The 19,157-nt window shown below is 40.9% G+C and overlaps 1 protein-coding gene across 1 annotated transcript; it reads right to left on the bottom strand.

Moving 5' to 3' along the window:
- Positions 1–2,586: 2,586 nt before the first annotated feature.
- Positions 2,587–18,185, bottom strand: LOC112261657 (gamma-aminobutyric acid receptor subunit gamma-1-like). Its single transcript, XM_042329987.1, has 9 exons — positions 17,886–18,185; positions 13,677–13,840; positions 12,868–12,935; positions 12,034–12,254; positions 11,646–11,728; positions 10,942–11,079; positions 10,665–10,817; positions 10,320–10,519; positions 2,587–6,470 (listed from the first exon to the last, which is right to left on the bottom strand). The coding sequence occupies exons 1-9, from the start codon at positions 17,984–17,986 to the stop codon at positions 6,192–6,194; spliced, it is 1,407 nt and encodes a 468-aa protein (XP_042185921.1). The 5' UTR covers positions 17,987–18,185; the 3' UTR covers positions 2,587–6,191.
- Between the last annotated feature and the right edge of the window lie 972 nt (positions 18,186–19,157).

Raw genomic sequence — 19,157 nt, 5'->3', positions numbered from 1 at the left:
GGCTTTGATTTTGTGCTGTTTTCCATGACTTTGAATGTGATTCCATTCTGGTTTACATGGCCTTGTTTGGGATGTCATGCTGGCTTCTGTGGCTTTGTTGTATCTCATCTCATTGTATTCAAGTCAACAACATGCTGCATCTCAATGATTCAACACACTGCCAAGTCGAAGCTGCACAGAGACAACATCACCATGGCAACATCATTTTGAAGCCTTTCCCCCCCACACACAGTACCAATGTTAATCTGATGATAATGTCACTACATGCATTTATTCCCTGGTAAGGAGAGCACATCCTTAATAAGAGGATGCAGACACAACTGATTTGAAATGTTGGCTAAAAGATTGCAAAGTGGTGCGTGATAAGATAAAACATGTACATGTGGGCTATGCTGTTTTAGAATAAATGTTCCTCTGTCTTCTCTAAGTGGTACTAATGTCTGTTTTTTAAACTTGTTCTATTCAATCCCTAAAAGGAATACTAAGTTCATATTAAATTGACCCGCACTCTAACATGCCCACATTACAAGACATGCCACCTTCCCCCTCTCCCCACTTCCTACGCCCTCCGCTCACTTTAGACATGATTGACACGACAACAATAAGACTGGCGGTCGTGCGATGGTGGCCGCCTGGAGAGGTTTACACTTCACACCTGCATTAATGACTGTATGTTTGTCTCCCTCTCCTGCAGTGGGAGGCCGTCATTCCCCACGCTCCTCTAAATACTGTGAAATCCCATCAGCTCTAAAAAGACACAGTATATGAAGCTCGGAAGCAAAACTGCAACGAATAACACGCATTAAACGAGCCTTGGCATTCAACCTGCCAATGGAGGGTTGTCAACCTGTGATTGAGTTGTCGTTGTTTTCCATTGGTCCTGGGTTTGAAGAGGCATTTGGTTTCACACTTATCTGGACAGTGGGGCTGATTTATAGGGTGTAAAAATGTCTAAGTGTTTTAGTCAGGTGTGTAGCATTGGTGACACTCATTCTGTCCATGTCTCTATTCATCTCTAATTAATTATTGTCATTCTTCCTATTACGCCTAACTCTCAAGTCTACCAAGGCATGGAAAGCATTAACCTGTTGAGCCCTGTAGATTCACAAGATTCACTCAGTACTTTATTACATACTGTAATGTCATTTTCGGCATAGACAAAACCCCTTCCAAATAAAGGAAACAGACCTGCTGTCTCAGTCATTATTTGACACTAATGTTCCCCTGGTAAGGTTCAGTTCCTATCTGATAGACCAGTAGATCGGTCGATATGCTGCTCAAGGACCATCTGATCCCCTGCCGATAATTCACTCTGTCAACAAACCACCCTGAACCCAAACTGACAGCCAGGATTTGTGCCATTTGGTTGAAGGTTCTCTCTCTCTCTTTCTCTCTCTCTCTTTTGCGCTCTCACTCTCCCCCGCTTTCCCTCTCCCATGTTATGAGTGAGTCGTGTTCTAAAAACATTGGACTGGGTAAATTAAGTGAAGGGGCTGAGCAGCTGAACAAGTCTATCACTGCCAGGATGGAGATGCATATTTTACAGGCCGGCCTCATGTTATATTCATCCCATTTTCGCCCATCTCTTTGTCCTGCTGCACACATCCACTCTCCCCCTTTTCTACTTTTCCGTAAGATAGGGTTGGTTTAATCAGGTGAAGGATGAAAAAGCCTGTGAGTGCTGATCTGAAGGCCAGTTTGGTTGGTGTTGTACCTAATACTTAAGGTTAGTTAAATAAAGGTTCAATTTAAATAAATAAATAAAATAGGGATGGTATTGGGGTTTCGGTATTGTATTGTATATTGACGCATCTCATTGTGTCAGGAAATGACACTGGAACATTAATTAATTTATCAGAAACAACAGACTTTTTCTGGCACTGCTGATTTCCTCCCTGACTATGGCAGTCAGCCCAGCTTGTAATTGCTACCTGAGCACAGCAAGAGGCAGGAAGAGAAAGGAGTAGAGGCACGACGACTAAGAAACAGGAGTTTCATATTCCTGAAACAGGAGTTTCATATTCTTGAAACAGGAGCTTCATATTCCTGAAACAGGAGCTTCATATTCCTGAAACAGGAGATTCATATTCCTGAAACAGGAGCTTCATATTCCTGAAACAGGAGCTTCATATTCCTAAAACAGGAGTTTCATATTCCTGAAACAGGAGCTTCATATTCCTGAAACAGGAATTTCAGATTCATGAAACAGGAGCTTCATATTCCTGAAACAGGAGCTTCATATTCCTGAAACAGGAATTTCATATTCCTAGCATGCAATGGCTACATCAAGCATGTGATTCTACAAACTTGTTGGATGCATTTGCAGTTGAAGTCATTTTTATTGTAGATAATAATATGTTTCTAAACACTTGTACATTAATGTGGATGCTACCATGATTACGGATAATCCAGAATAAATTATGAATGATGATGAGTGAGAAAGTTACAGAGGGTCAAACCTATTATATTCTTATTTACAATAAATGTGACTCCAAAATGACACAATGCATTATTTACCATTCATTTATATTGGGCACAAAATAATCTGAAACACAACCAAAACAAACTGCAAATGCATCCAACAAGTTTGTAGAGTCACAAGCTTGATGTAGTTGGACCAAATACTAAGTATATGGGACCAAATACTATACTTTTGACTTATTTCTAAGAATTGACAGGGGTGTCAAGAATTTGAGAAAACTTGTTAAACAAAATCTCAAGGGTGTCAGTAATTTCAGACACCACTGTACATGCACATTAGTCAGAATGCATTTCAGATCAATTTTATTTCCAAAACCAATATTGAAGAAAAAGTACTTCAAGAGGAAGATACTTATGTTTTTTTCAGGCACTGTTTTATTCTCTCACAGTGTATTGAGTTCGTTTTCACATAACAACACAGAATCATTTGGAAGGAATGGCGCATTGTACAAAGGTGAAAGACAGGATTAATTATGCCTATGTTTGAACGGTATAGAGAGAGGATGTCAATGACAAAACATAAATGACATAATGGTTTCCATGTCCGTCAGTGTTATAGAGAACAAACACAAACAATATGCATGTTAACACAGTATTATCATATTAATGTCTTTGAGGCTGTCATGATGGAAAAAAATATAGCATATATATATATATCCATTTTTTAATTTTCAAATACATTAAGGACAATGCAACAATAGTATCTTATAGCTGGGAGGTAAATTACGTTTTCGAGACCCAAAAGGAGGGGAATCATCTGATCTCATCTAATCTCCTCACGTTTCCACTGCAATCACTTCTTATTGATACAGTGCTCTGAACAATATTGCTGCTGTGTGTCACCTCACTTGTGGTGCATGAGCTTAGTTACGACATTACAATACAAAGTGCCTTAAAAGCTGGTGAAAAAGCACTATATAAACGCAATCCATTCTTGTAGTGTAATAATCATATTCTCTTCACATCAGTAAACAAGTAAACACATCACATTTAAAGCTTTATAGGCAGAGTTAACATGTTCAGCAAGCATCACATCTACAAATGTATTTTGTAAAATGGAGGATAACCAGGAGTATGACATTATCAAAGATATTCAACGCTATTATTATGGCTATAAACGAGGTTCAGAAGGTTTATCTCCACAATTTACTCCCCTTGTTGACTTTCATTGACTGAATTTCCAATTTTACCATGTTTTATACAGTACAGCTGCAGTTTCAAAGGAGTTGTGATAAATGAATGAGAGAGAATCCTACAAGAGTCAGCATAAAAAGCGTAATTTCTTTGTAATGGAAATACTCCCATCTTCACTGAGTGTATAACCAACTTGCCTCACCTATATTATCTTTACAGTAAATCAAATAATTGTTTTTTCTTGTAATTGGACCGGATGTGGGCAAACTCTATGGGGTAACCTTGCATATGTAAATTAACTCAAATTAAAACTAAAGTCATTTTCCCCTCGTTAATCACTGGACTTTCAAATTTGTAAGGTCCATTTCAGGCTTGGTAATTCATTCTTCTTGACTTTTTCTCTTAAGTATCGCCCAAACATCGGGGTACTGTGAATCGCATTGATCTTGAATATAACATTAAACACACTTATGCTACAAAGTCATTATCAACAGTTTCTTTGGTTTTGTGTGGAATAAAGCACTATAAGAGTTTTGCTCTATTTATCAAAAATGTAGTCACCCTTCTCGCTGTTATTAGTAAAGATATTCATGTCTGCTATTGCTTCAGCTAAAATATGCTTAGAAGATTATATCCACAGCTACATTTTATAAAGTGTAAGTACTGCGCCCTTGTCAAGCAAAATAAGTCAAGGGTTTGGGAGCTGCATGAATATTATTCAGTTAGTCTATGTTGTATAAATATGGTTTAAATTAGTCTAATATGTCTTTATTAACTATGCATCGCTAATCAAATTTGATACAATTGCAGCACAATCCGCCTCTGGTTATAAACCTAGAGTAGTGATGGAAAGCTTTGTTCTAGTTTCAATGTAGCCAAATGAAAAGTAGATTTTCTTGTCTTGCTTTTTTTGCTGCTTTTATATATGATAATGATGAAGGCTATTTACAGCTGCCAATTTGGGGGAATCACATCAAGAAGGAGATATAATATGTGTCATTAGAATATAATAATATGAAAATACGTGCTATTAATTTCTTGCTTTACTGACTTTGTGTCAATACAGGAGCTAAGCCTAAGTAATGCCTAATGATTATTTCAGACCTCAAATGATGAACTGCCTCAATAAGTATGGAACTAAATTGTGTTGAATCGATCTCTGGTGGAAATGTTGTATTTATTTTGCTTACAGTAAAAATGTGGCACAGAAAACATGACGTCAGATATAATTATTGAAGGGGGAAATGTAGGCCTGTTTATTTTTTTCGCATAGGCATACTTTATTTGATGTATATTTATATATTCAAATAGATTTTGCAATTTCGAATAAGTTACAGGTTACAAAACCAGGCTGTTGTAAAACACAACCTTTGTGTATCAATTAAGCAATAAGGCTTGCAAATGATCGTGTGAATAGTTTTCGACTAAGGGCTGTTCTAAGGCCCAACGTGGAGCGGCGGGCCGGGGAAACAGCCATCAGGAGGGTGTTATTTAAAATAATTCCCAGGTTCGAGGGCCTTATTACTTTTATTAACATTTTTAATTTTTAAAGAGAAATTACGTTTTAGTTAAAAACTTTATTTGAATTATTACATTTGTTTTATTTCATCCTTCCACCAGAGGACATAGTCCAAGCAATAGCCAATTGTTAGTTCTGAGATTCTGAAGTTGCTAGACAAACGAGCTGGTCGCCCATTTCAAATGTTCTAAGCTAAAAAAGGTTGCCATGCAGTCTAGCTACTAGTAAAGTTAACACACAATCACATTAAAGCAGCTGAAATGACAGCAAACTTTTTGAATTTCCCGTTTGTTTCACCTTGGTTTCTTTTGCCATTTATTTTGATATATCAATTACAATGATCCTAATAAATGAATGTGCCTAACTCAGAGAAGCTGTCAGTCTCATCACGTTCATTCTCTCTATGGCACCGTGCAGATCGCAAAATAAACTGCAACATTGTTGCACAGGTCAGAGAGGCAGGCAGCAAGGTTTAGAGTCTAAACAAACCCTAACTGTTACAAACCAAATGCTAGCCTAGTAGCTTGGGGAAAAAATGTCTACATACTTTTTCCCAGGGGAGTTTATACATTTTTATAAATTGCCTGGCTGGACTGTGGGACAGTGGATGCGCATTGATAATTCAAATTAAACTGTTAACAGGCATTTCCCAGGGATTGTGATGAATAACTCCCTGCTATCACCCAACTAGCATCTAGCATCCAAACAACCCATTTTATAAAATTCCTTAAATCCATAGAGGTTAGGAACCTAACATCATGCAATTGCTGGTGGGTATGACCCAGAGTCTCGCCCTGTTCTGACCCTGCTGCCTTCATCTGTGAGCCAACACCTAGAAAAATAGTACAGATACAAACATAGGGAGCTGTTCAAATATTGGTGAGAAGAAGCTATTTTACCCATTCATACCCTGGCTTTAAATTTCAAAGCAGTACACCCACCCCCCTTCCATCTTATCCTCAACAGTGCCAAGAATAGCAAGTAAAGAGAGTAAACAAATATTTTGACCTGTTTTCTCTGAAGTAAAAGGCTATTTCTCCTCTTTTCTAGACTAGATTTATAAGTACAAATACCCGATCCAGTAGACCAGGTTGAAAAGGCCGAAGGCAGTGGGGAAGAATATTCGTGAGTAGGAATCGATCTTTGAAACTCGGACATGCATCCGGTTTTCGCGCCATGCTCCGGAGCGACAGTCGTCGAAGCAGCAGAAGAAGCTGGTGCAGTCCTTCCCATCCAGACACTCGTAGGCGTAATCATCCTCGTCTTGGTAGGGGGCGATGTTATTCATCTGGAGCAGTGACGTCCCTGGCCTAATGTTCACCAAGCTGCTGGATTTCTGTAGGTAAATATGTGATATCGGGGTTGAGTTATTCATTTCTTTCTAGGAATACACTTTAAGATTGGATTTTTAATTACCATTCACTTTAAGTTGTATGGTGCCTTCGGAAAGTATTCAGACACCGTGACTTTTTCCACATTTTGTTATGTTACAGCCTTAATCTAAAATGAATTAAATCGTTTTTTTCCCCTCATCAATCTACACACAATACCCTATGACAAAGCAAAAACAGTGTTTTAGAAATGTTTGCTAATTTATTTTTCCAAAAAATGGAAATATCACATTTACAAAGGTATTCAGACCCTTTACTCAGTACTTTGTTGAAGCACCTCTGGCAGAGATTACAGAACTGAGTCTTCTTGGGTATAACGCTATACGCTTGGCACACCTGTATTTGGGGAGTTTCTCCCATTCTTCTCTGCAGATCCTCTCAAGCTTTGTCAGGTTGGATGGGGAGCGTTGCTGCACAGCTATTTTAAGGTCTCTCAAGAAATGTTCAATCAGGTTCAAGTCCAGGCTCTTGCTGGGCCACTCAAGGACATTCAGAGACTTGTCCCGAAGTCACTCATGCATTGTCTTTGCTGTGTGCTTAGGCTTGGTGTCCTGTTGGATGGTGAACCTTCACCCCAGTCTGAGGTCCTGAGCACTCTGGAGCAGGTTTTCATCAAGGATCTCTCTGTAATTTGCTCTGTTCATCTTCCCCTCAATCCTGACTAGTCTCCCAGTCCCTGCCGCTGAAAAACATCCCTACTTCACCCATAGGAGTGGTGCCAGGTTTCCTCCAGACGTGATGCTTGGCATTCAGACCAAAGAGTTCAATCTTGGTTTCCTCAGACCAGAGAATCTTGTTTCTCATGGTCTGAGAGTCCTTTAGGTGCCTTTTGGCAAACTCCAAGCGGGCAGTCATGTGCCTTTTACTGAAGAGTGGCTTCCGTCTGGCCACTCTATCATGAAGAAATGATTGGTGGAGAGCTGCAGCGATGATTGTCCTTCTGGAAGGTTCTCCCATATTCACAGAGGAACTCTAGAGCTCTATCAGAGTGATCATTGGGTTCTTGGTCACCTACCTGACCAAGGCCCTTCTTGCTCAGTATGGCCGGGCAGCCAGCTCTAGGAAGAGTCTTGGTGGTTCCAAACTTCTTCCATTTATGAATGATGGAGGCCACTGTGTTCTTGGGGACCTTCAATGCTATAGAAATGTTTCCATACCCTTCTCAGATCTGTGCCTTTACACAATCCTGTTTCATAGCTCTACGGACAACCTCGTGGCTTGTTTTTTTGTCACCTGTGGGGCCTTATGTAGACAGGTGTGTGCCTTTCCAAATAAAATAAAATAAAATTTTATTGGTCACATACACATGGTTAGCAGATGTTAATGCGAGTGTAGCAAAATGCTTGTGCTTCTAGTTCCGACCGTGCAGTAATAACTAACGGGAAATCAAACAATTTCACAACAACTACCTTATACACACAAGTGTAAAGGAATGAATAAGAATATGTACGTATAAATATATGGATGGGTGATGGCCGTGCAGCATAGGCAAGATGCAGTAGATGGTATAGAGTACAGCATATACATATGAGATGAGTAATGTAGGATATGTAAACATTATATAAAGTGGCATTGTTAAAAGTGACTAGTGATACATTTATTACATCCAATTTTGTATTATTAAAGTGGCTAGAGATTTGAGTCAGTATGTTGGCAGCAGCCATTCAATGTTAGTGATGCCTGTTTAACAGTCTAATGGCCTTGAGATAGAAGCTGTTTTTCAGTCTCTCGGTCCCAGCTTTGATGCACCTGTACTGATCTCGCCTTCTGAATGATAGCGGGGTGAACAGGCAGTGGCTTGGGTGGTTGTTGTCCTTGATGATCTTTTTGGCCTTCCTGTGACATCGGGTGCTGTAGGTGTCCTGGAGGGCAGGTAGTTTTCCCCTGGTGATTCATTGTGAAGACCTCACTACCCTCTGGAGAGCCTTACGGTTGTGGGCGGAGCAGTTGCCGCACCAGGTGGTGATACAGCCCGACAGGATGCTCTCGATTGTGCATCTGTAAAAGTTTGTGAGTGTTTTTGGTGACAAGCCACATTTCTTCAGCCTCCTGAGGTTGAAGAGGCGCTGTTGCATCTTGTTCAACACGCTGTCTGTGTGGGTGGACCATTTCAGTTTGTCCGTGATGTGTACGCCGAGGAACTTAAAACTTAGTGGTTCCAAATCATGTCCAATCAATTGAATTTACCACAGGTGGACACCAATCAAGTTGTAGAAACATTTCAAGGATGATCAATGGAAACAGGATGCACCTGAACTCAACTTCGAGACTCATAGCAAAGTGTCTGAATACTTGTGTAAATAAGGTATTTCTGTTTTTTATTTTTAATACATTTGAAACACTTTCTAACAACATGTTTTCACTTTGTCATTATGGGGTATTGTGTGTAGATTGCTGAGGAAATTGTTTTATTTAATCAATTTTAGAATAAGGCTGTAATGTAACAAAATGTGGGGGGAAAAAAGTCAAGGGGTCTGAATACTTTCCGAAGGCACTGTAGCTGACAACACTTGTGTGGTGAGCATGATCCCACATATTGGATGCCATTTATGGTGAATGAGCGTTGAAGATCATAGATGTATATTATAAATGCAATATATGACATTCAAATTCATCACGGTGGCTGTGGGAATATGCTAGGAAGAGCAGAGTTGTTCAGCCATATTTAGTTAATAAAAAGGCATACAGTCTTTTGGAAATTGGCATAGGCCTTTTTCCACTGCATTTCGTGCCGTTTGCTATTTGTAAGAGACGACGTTGCCATTTGTATTGAACTTCCAGGGATTTCCTTTTCTCTGCTCAATGTCACTGCTTGTCAGTCCCAGTTGGAAGGATGCGTGCCCGTTTACAGCGATGACTTATGCCCTCTCTGCACTCCCACTCCTCTGCTGAGTGTGTGTTTACTCTCCCACAGAAACCAATTTCTCACAAAGTCTTTAAAACCCGGATAAATATGATTACAGACATCAGATTAAGGAAATCTACCTTAATGGAAAACAAAATAAGGCCTTGAGTTATAGGCAGCATTGTTACTAACGACTAACGAATTTGACCTTGGAAGTGGCAGTGTTAAAGTTAATTATGTTAATGTTCATGTCAGAGAAAGAAGCTACTGCAGCTTCCTTCATTTGTGTAGCTGATGTATGCAGATTGATTCATTGTCAAGGTTATATGTGTCACGAATCTCGCCGAAGATGGTGCCTCTTCCTGTTCGGGCGGTGTTCGGCGGTCGTTGCCGCCGGCCTATTAGCTGCCATCGATTCCCTTTCCGTTTGTTTCTGTTTATTGGGTTTAATTGGGTACACCTGTTTTGAGTTAGTGTTTGTTTGTAGGCTATTTAAGGGCACTAGGCCCGCTGGGTATTTGTGCGGGCTTGTTCTCTGTTATTTTGGTGTTGGTGTAGAAGTGTATTCCTCATTATTTTCCGGACAGTTTTAGTCCTGTGTATTTTGGACGGGTGGTTTCTTACGCCCTAGTGTTGGCATGTTCAAGTCTCCGCTATCGTTGGAATAAATAGATACACGTATGACATTACCTGCTCTCTGCGTTTGACTCCTCCACCGCACCATTTGTAGAAGTCATAACAATATGCTGTTATGCACTATTTCGTAGTTCATTACTAAGAAATGGTATGTACGTGTTCACACAACTCATTGAAATCTTCTATTTACATTGCTGTAATTTGATTACTTGCCTTGATTTTAAAACTGTACAAATAGTATATTCCCATTAGAAAATGTACATCTTCAAATGAAATAGCAGAAGCTACTGGGAAGCAACAATGGTGTCACTACCTGTGGTTTTTTGTCCGTATCCTTCTTGCTCTGCCTGTTGCTGGTGAAGTAGTGTAGAGTCCCATATTCCATCAGAGCAGCAAACGTGAAGATGAAGCAGACAGACACAAACAGGTCCATGGCTGTCACATAGGATACCTTGGGAAGCGACTTCCTGGAGATGGTGCTCAGCGTTGTCATGGTAAGCACCGTGGTGATTCCTGCACAGGAAGTCACAAAGCCAGTTGAATGATTTAGCTGGTTGAGCTGACTTTGTGTGTTCACCTAACTGACACTAGCCATTAGAAAAGCAGATTGTTTGTCCGCTATAGAGGGGTGTAAGAAACTACTGAGGTTTAATAATACCTAAGGAGGTTCTGGCAGGGACAGCATCTTTATTGATCCAGAAAGAGACCCATGACAGCACCACAATCATGCTGCAGGGGATGTACGTCTGAATAGTGAAGTAGCCCATTCGCCGACTCAGGTCAAAAAATATTGTCAAGATGACATATTCACCTAGACATTCAAAAGAGAATCATACACACATATAAAAGAAGTGAAAATGTTTTGCATAATTTCGTAAAACTTAAAAACCAGAGGTAAGAGTGCAGTTTCTAAAAGGATGCATGTCATCCCTTACCTGACTGTGTATGCGCCACATCTGATGTGTTTCGTAAACCGACGAACGCAAACTGGTAGAGTCTCCAGTACCTTTGGTCGGCCACTTCCACGGAACGCTTTTGCCAACGGTACAGAATCTCATTTTTAGGATAGCCATCTAGAAGGGTGTACGGTTGAACACACACAAACACACACATGTAAAATTAGGAACCTCTCAATGTCCAGCCTTGTCCAGCCTTGATTCCACAATCCAGAACACAACAGTGCATCTCAGTACACCACAGGGGCATACTATATGGCCAAGCAGGGGAGCATTCAGGATGGTACACATCTTTCCTCTAACCATGGGATGCCCTTCCAGTTTACACTGTAGCGCTCGACAGGGTGTGTGGGGGTTAAGATCATGACAACGAGACATGAGAAGCTGAAGCACAATGCAGGACGGATGGAGAATGACACAGACAGAGCATGAATCAGTTTGGGAGCGCTGCATAATTCATTAGTCTGTCAGAGAATGGTACTTTGTGACCTCCTTTCTCCCCCGGTGGAGCAGATGATAGATCATACAGGCTGAAGGGACAGCCTCAAGCAGATGGGCTTGTGTGGGGCTAGGGCTGGGGCTCAGCTCCTAATGCTGGCCCGCTCTGACGCCCTCTCTGGGCTGGCTACTGAAGCTGAAGTCGAAATGACGGATCAAAACGGGGAGAGTGTTTAAACACCTACAGCTCGAAAACTCCAGCGGACACGAGTGCTCGTCCATAGGAAAGTTATGCAGCTTAAGGTAGCATTCCGCATTAATAGTCAACCTGACAAAAACAGAATTGTGACAGAGAAAAGTTAATGATGTGTTACATTGATTTTGTAATGTGTTTTTTTTTTCCCAAACAGGCTTGATCGTAACAATTACAAACAAAGTGTTTCCCTCTCTTTTATTTAAACAAATGCTAGGGAAAAATAACAATGGCTTCAAGATCATGCTTCGACAAATAGCGGGTGCCTAAAAGAGGGCTACAAGACAAAAGTACAGATGCACAAACTAGAGCTGCACATACCACGAGTACTAAACACAGAGTCCTGGAAAAACAAAGAATGGCAGCCGTCATCCTCCTACCTCAGCGTGTACATCACTCTCCCATTGTTCCACAGTCGCAGCAGACGGTTCGGAGTGGTGATCCAGTGGGCGTCAGACTTTCTAGAATTCCGGAAGAAGGTGTCAGGAATCCAGATCTTTCCCACCATGTTACTGTTGAGCATCAGGACTTTCATGGAGCTGTTGAACTTAAGGCGACTGTCATACCACGTCTGGGCAAAGAAGATGTCTATGGTGTACTCCTGAAACAAGATGGACACATGGGTTAACCTTGCCATGGAACAGATATTTTACACCAGTGTATTGTGCCACTGCCATGATTATGTTCTGGGCATTGTATTAGATTGTTGCTCTCCTGTATTCCTTCTGTTTCAACGAAGAGCATTAATGTAGTACATGACCAGACAGGACTTACCATGTTTCTTTTTTATATACAATACCAGTCAGAAGTTTGGACACACCTACTCATTCAAGGGTTTTTCTTTATTTTTACTATTTTCTACATTGTAGAATAATAGTGAAGACATCAAAACTATGAAATAACACATATGGAATCACGTAGTAACCAGAGAAGTGTTAAACAAATCCAAATATATTTGACATTATTCCAAGTAGCCACGATGAACCACATTCTTAACCTGGAATGAGTAGGTGTGTCCAAACTTTTGACTGGTACTGTATATATATTTTTAAGTATTTTGTATGTTTATTGGATAAAGAGAGGTAGAGGTGAAAGGTAGGACAGTGACTGCTGAAAGTGGGCTGGATTCAAACCCATGCTGACAGCTGTACATCTTACATGTGCTCTAGAGGCAGCGGCTTAGACAGCTAGACCCCCCAGGCCACCAGACTCACCATGTTGATAGGATCGACTGGTCCGATGCTGTTGACATACACCGCTGTCTCAATCACTGTAGGCCTAACTGAAACAAAAAACACAACACCTTTCACCTTTATGAATGTAACCTATCTCTACAGTATAGCCTACCAGGGGCTCTCAAATAATGCAAGTATGTACGAGGTGCAAGAAAGAACCACATTCTTACTGCTTCCATGCTGCTATACACAGTAGGCTATACAGTCCACAATCTCAAACGAATCAAACAACTTTAGGCTACTATGCTTAGAAGTAGAATAATATTTTTTTTCGCAAACCATTTGTATCCTCCGTCAGTGTACACGACAATCGAATGAACTGAACTCCTAACAATGACCCAGAGCCTTACGATCAATCATGATTTGGCTCAGCATTCTATCCACTGTCTGTAATCAATCTGCTTAAAAATAACTTCACATTGGCCTGCACACAGCACAGTTACGTCATTGCCTTGGAGGGATATTTTAGGAAGGAGTAATACACTGGCAATGGGCTGAGTCCTGATTTTGAGATATGCATGCAACTTATTCTACAATTATATACACTCTGAAAATGACTGGTAAGTGCTAAACAATGCTGGGTAAGTTCATGATGATCTATCACAAGCTTACATAATTAATGGGGCACTAAAATGTTCAAAACAAAGCAGATTCCCACTTGCTGCTGTAGAACTACCCCACTGGGTACAGATGTCAATTCAACGTATATTCCATGTTGGTTCAATGTCTTTTCAATGATCAAAACCATGCAATTCTGATTCAACCAGTGTGGGCCCAATGAGACTTGCCTCCAATGTCAGGACGGAGTTTGTTGTCATAGCCCTGCAGCAATCTATTTAAGATCAAGGTGACATCGCTCTCATAGACCTTGGGCGATAAAACCCAGGTCTTATTTATGGGGACGTCTTCATAGTCCTCATCCTCCTTTGTACTGGGCCCAAATGACGCCACACTGCGAAGAGAGGAGAGAGAGAAAATGATTCAGAGGGAGGGAGGGAGGGAGTGATATACAGTGGGACAAAAAATGTATTTCGTCAGCCACCAATTGTGCAAGTTCTCCCACTTAAAAAGACGAGAGAGGCCTGTAATTTTCATCATAGGTACACTTCAACTATGACAGACAAAATGAGAGAAAAAAATCCAGAAAATCACATTGTAGGATTTTTTATGAATTTATTTGCAAATTATGGTGGAAAATAAGTATTTGTTCACCTACAAACAAGCAAGATTTCTGGCTCTCACAGACTTGTAGCTTCTTCTTTAAGAGGCTCCTCTGTCCTCCACTCGTTACCTGTATTAATGGCACCTGTTTGAACTTGTTATCAGTATAAAAGACACCTGTCCACAACCTCAAACAGTCACACTCCAAACTCCACTATGGCCAAGACCAAAGAGCTGTCAAAGGACACCAGAAACAAAATTGTAGACCTGCACCAGGCTGGGAAGACTGAATCTGCAATAGGTAAGCAGCTTGGTTTGAAGAAATCAACTGTGGGAGCAATTATTAGGAAATGGAAGACATACAAGACCACTGATAATCTCCCTCGATCTGAGGCTCGACGCAAGATCTCACCCCGTGGGGTCAAAATGATCACAAAAACGGTGAGCAAAAATCCCAGAACCACACGGGGGGACCCAGTGAATGACCTGCAGAGAGCTGGGACCAAAGTAAAAAAGCCTACCATCAGTAACACACTACGCCGCCAGGGACTCAAATCCTGCTGTGCCAGACGTGTTCCCCTGTTTAAGCCAGTACATGTCCAGGCCTGTCTGAAGTTTGCTAGAGAGCATTTGGATGATCCAGAAGAAGATTGGGAGAATGTCATATGGTCAGATGAAACCAAAATATAACTTTTTGGTAAAAACTCAACTCGTGTTTGGAGGACGGACAAAGAATGCTGAGTTGCATCCAAAGAACACCATACCTACTGTGAAGCATGGGGTGGAAACATCATGCTTTGGGGCTGTTTTTCTGCAAAGGGACCAGGACGACTGATCCGTGTTAAGGAAAGAATGAATGGGGCCATGTATCGTGAGATTTTGAGTGAAAACCTCCTTCCATCAGCAAGGGCATTGAAGATGAAACGTGGCTGGGTCTCTCAGCATGACAATGATCCCAAACACACCGCCCGGACAACGAAGGAGTGGCTTCGTAAGAAGCATTTCAAGGTCCTGAGTGGCCTAGCCAGTCTCCAGATCTCAACCCCATAGAAAATCTTTGGAGGGAGTTGAAAGTCCGTGTTGCCCAGCAACAGCCCAGCAACAGCCCCAAAACAGCACTGCTCTAGAGGAGAGCTGCATGGAGGAATGGGCCAAAATACCAGCAACAGTGTGTGAAAACCTTGTGAAGACTTTCAGAAAACGTTTAACCTCTGTCATTGCCAACAAAGGGTATATAACAAAGTATTGAGATAAACTTTTGTTATTGACCAAATACTTATTTTCCACCATAATTTGCAAATAAATTCATTAAAAATCATACAATGTGATTTTCTGGATTTTTTTCCCTAATTTTGTCTGTCATAGTTGAAGTGTACCTATGATGAAAATTACAGGCCTCTCTCATCTTTTTAAGTGGGAGAACTTGCACAATTGGTGGCTGACTAAATACTTTTTTGCCCCACTGTATATAGAGAGAGAGAGTTTGGTTCTGCAGCTGGAACACTGGGATGACTACTAAGCAATTCATTAAGTCAGGTGTTTTGGCAGAAGAGCTGGATAGGAATCTGGGGTAGAGTGGGGCTAAAGGTTGAGGGTTTACAAGACACACACTTACTGGAATTCAGACCAAGGCATGTTATAGGGGAAAAGGTGTCAGTCTGTCCAGATGTACAGCTTCTCTAAAAATTATTTATTTGATAAAGAAGGCCAAAGACCACACTTTCGAGCTTACAGTAGAGTCTTGGGTTTGATTCAGGGAGAAGCTATAGAGGTAGATCTGGGAATTGTACATCTCATTCTATCCGCCCTGTAACTGTGCCACTGTATCTGGCGGTCACAAATGAGCGAGTGCTCCGGTAATACCAAGCCCAGCTACTGTTGTTTCGTGTTAATTAACAAGAGACCTGAGGACTTGTCACCTCGCCCAGGCCATTCAGCAGTCCCTCCCAGATGCTAGTGCACAACTGCCTTTAAACAGAATCGATATGGCCAGACCCACTTGTCCAGTGCCACTGAATCTGTAATCTCTACAACAATGGTTCACACTCCCAATAACACTGAGTATCCATAACCCGCAATGTTAAACAACCTAAAAGCACTAAATATCCATAACCCTACTCCACTGATAGTCCATTAGAAGCAAGTGGGCCCTTTTAGATGATAAGAGGTGGCTGAGAGTTTGAAAAGGCAACTTGAGCTAACTCTCAATAAATTCTAATATATAATACATCATATAAATCTGTCAAATAATGACTGAATTTTTTATGGATTTACACCACATAATTTGTTTTGTAAACTCACAAATATATCACAACACTACAACTAAGCAAATTGTATGGAAGCATATTATTGAGGGCTACAAGAATGTTGTGGTGATCAAGAATCGGTGACCAAGACTGTAGTGTCACAACCAAAGCACAGGTCTAGGATCAGCTTAATCTACCCCAGTGGTCCTGGGTTACTGGTTGTGTAAACTTTTTTTCAAGCCCAGCACTAACACACCTTCAACTATTCAAATGCTCATCGAAACCTTCACCAGTTGAATTGTGCTGCTGGCCTGGAACAGGACCAGGGTTGGTGACAACTGCTACAGGCCTATTGATTGATCTATTGATTGGAGCCAATTTAACAGAACTGTAACACCCAGAACTGATCCTAGACCAGCACTTGGTACTACCCCTCTAGCTGGCTGCCAGAAGAGATGATGAAAGCGGAGCTGGATGCTCATGGGAAGACAAGGGATCAGTAAATCGGTGGTCAGGGTCTTTGTACTGGAAAACAGGGAGTGAGTTGAGTCAATATAGCTCACTACTATTGGGTACAACGGAAAACCCTAACCCTCAATAAGCATGAAGGACTAATATACTGTGCTGATCAAAGCCATGCAGTTCTGATGCAAACTATATTGCAGGGGCAAAACCAATCTACTACAAGGTGACAGATAAGTTTATGACAAAAAGATGTCTGAAGGTTCATGGTGGTAATCAATACAAGGAACAGAGCCAACTGTAGTGACATAGCCTAATAGTCATTCATTCTAACTTCACAGCTAACTTTTTTACCTTGATTTTGTCATTAGTTTATGGCATTAGTCAATTAAATGTAAGGTTCAAACTCATAAATCATATATCTTGCTCTTGAAGTGACAGTTGATATTGCCATGAAGACTCAGATTAAGGTCCTTTTTGCCGCATAGGCCTGTGTGAAATCTGCTCTATGGGCAAGAATATAGCCAACATGAAATGTATTAAGCAAAATGTACAGTATCTAACATTTTATACGCTAAGCTTAATCATTATATTTTTGAAGTGTTGGCAGGAGTTGGGAATTATGATGCTGAGGCTTAGAATACCTCATGTTTGCTGCTTGAAAAATATTTCTGAACGAGTATTGCGCGATTCCTTTAGAATGAAAACGATAATCTGCAGTAGCCTTGGTTTTGCTCAAGGTTGTCCCTCTGATTTAATTGACATTGCCCGCTGAAATAACGGAATAGTATATACTCCCTACAGGCTATAGTCAAGGGTAGGCTATTACACTTGTCATTCTTTACGCTAAACACATTAGGCTCCGCTAGGTTTCGCAGTTATATGCGTCCAACATAACAACATTGTAAGACATTTTACAGATTGTGTCGGGATTGTGTTGACAACAGCGCACGAATCCTTCGGCACAATGCTACGGGTAGCAGCTAATAAACACATTCGGTATGATCTTCAACCCCTTTCACCCTTATTTAGTACCATAAACGGACGTCTTGTCGCCTACTGCCCTAATTCAGAACCACCGAAAACTCATCGGTCATTCATATCCCCACTAGTCCAGTGCAAACTTACCAGACTCCGAGAAGAGCTAGCAACAGCCACGCATTCATCGCTTTGCCTTTGACATGTTGCAGCAGAAGCTTGGTACACATTGCGGAAATCCCACAGTTCATTTTCAACAAAAGACACAAAAATATCGGAACTAGGTCTAGAAAATAAACGCCATGTCTCCCTCTTTGTTATTCAGAAGGAATAGGTATGGTTACAGATGTTTCCGAATTTGAGTGATGCATACATTATCTTTATGGTGTTGTGCTCTAGTAAGGTGGGCGAGGATAGGGTAGACAGACCTATAATATGGCTTGAGAGAGCCTGCGTACTCTTTGTCGGGAAAGAAAAACGTTTCAGGGAGTGCTGCACCAGTGGGTTTTTTACGCTCATCTTGCATCTCTAACCTGCTGACACGGCCGTATATACTATATAGCCTATACTGTTCTGCAGTAGATGAACATTTATCAAAAATGTTATTTGTTTTAGATTTTTTTTAAATGACAACATAATCTGAATCTATGCTTCAATATTTCCATAAGCAAATTTGGATATAGTGACTAGTGAGGCTATATCTTTCAATATTCCCACAGTTCAACTAATTGAACAACTGTCCCTCAACATTCCCTCAAACACAGAACCCAAATCACAAACCAACCTATGGAGAATGAATAACTCATTGACTGTAAATTACTCTACTTCAATGTTCGCACAACCCAACCAAGCTGAGGACTATCCCTATGTGGCGACTTTGTCACAGGACAGAGTAAAAGGTCAGATGTTACAAACAAGCTGCAACAGCATCGATAAGCGATTCAGCACCACTAAAGTGGACAGCGAAGGAATCGGCATTCGGGAGTTCAGCACCACAGGACAGTGGACAGCGACCATCTCACGTGCAGCCATTCTAGCCTTGGTGCCGGTCTCTTTGTTTTTATTTTATTTTATGGAACCTTTATTTAACCAGGTAGGCCAGTTGAGAACAAGTTCTCATTTACAACTGCGACCTGGCCAAGATAAAGCAAAACAGTGCAACACAAACAACAACACAGAATTACACATGGAATAAACAAACGTACAGTCAATAACACTATAGAAAAGATATATATACAGTGTGTACAAATTAGGTAAGATTAGGGAGGTAAGGCAATACATAGGCCGAAGTGGTGAAATACGCTGTATTTCGGCCATTTGTGCTCTTTTGCCAACTCTTTATGGAATTGCATTGCCAAAAATGAGTGACAAGGAGTTTGTATTTGTATTTATTATGGATCCCCATTAGCTGCTTCCATGGCA

The sequence above is a fragment of the Oncorhynchus tshawytscha genome, linkage group LG11 (genome assembly GCF_018296145.1).
Source record: "Oncorhynchus tshawytscha isolate Ot180627B linkage group LG11, Otsh_v2.0, whole genome shotgun sequence".
Classification (NCBI taxonomy): Eukaryota; Metazoa; Chordata; class Actinopteri; order Salmoniformes; family Salmonidae; genus Oncorhynchus; species Oncorhynchus tshawytscha.
The sequence above is the reverse complement of the archived record's forward strand: the minus strand, read 5'-3'. Positions and strand labels throughout refer to the sequence as shown.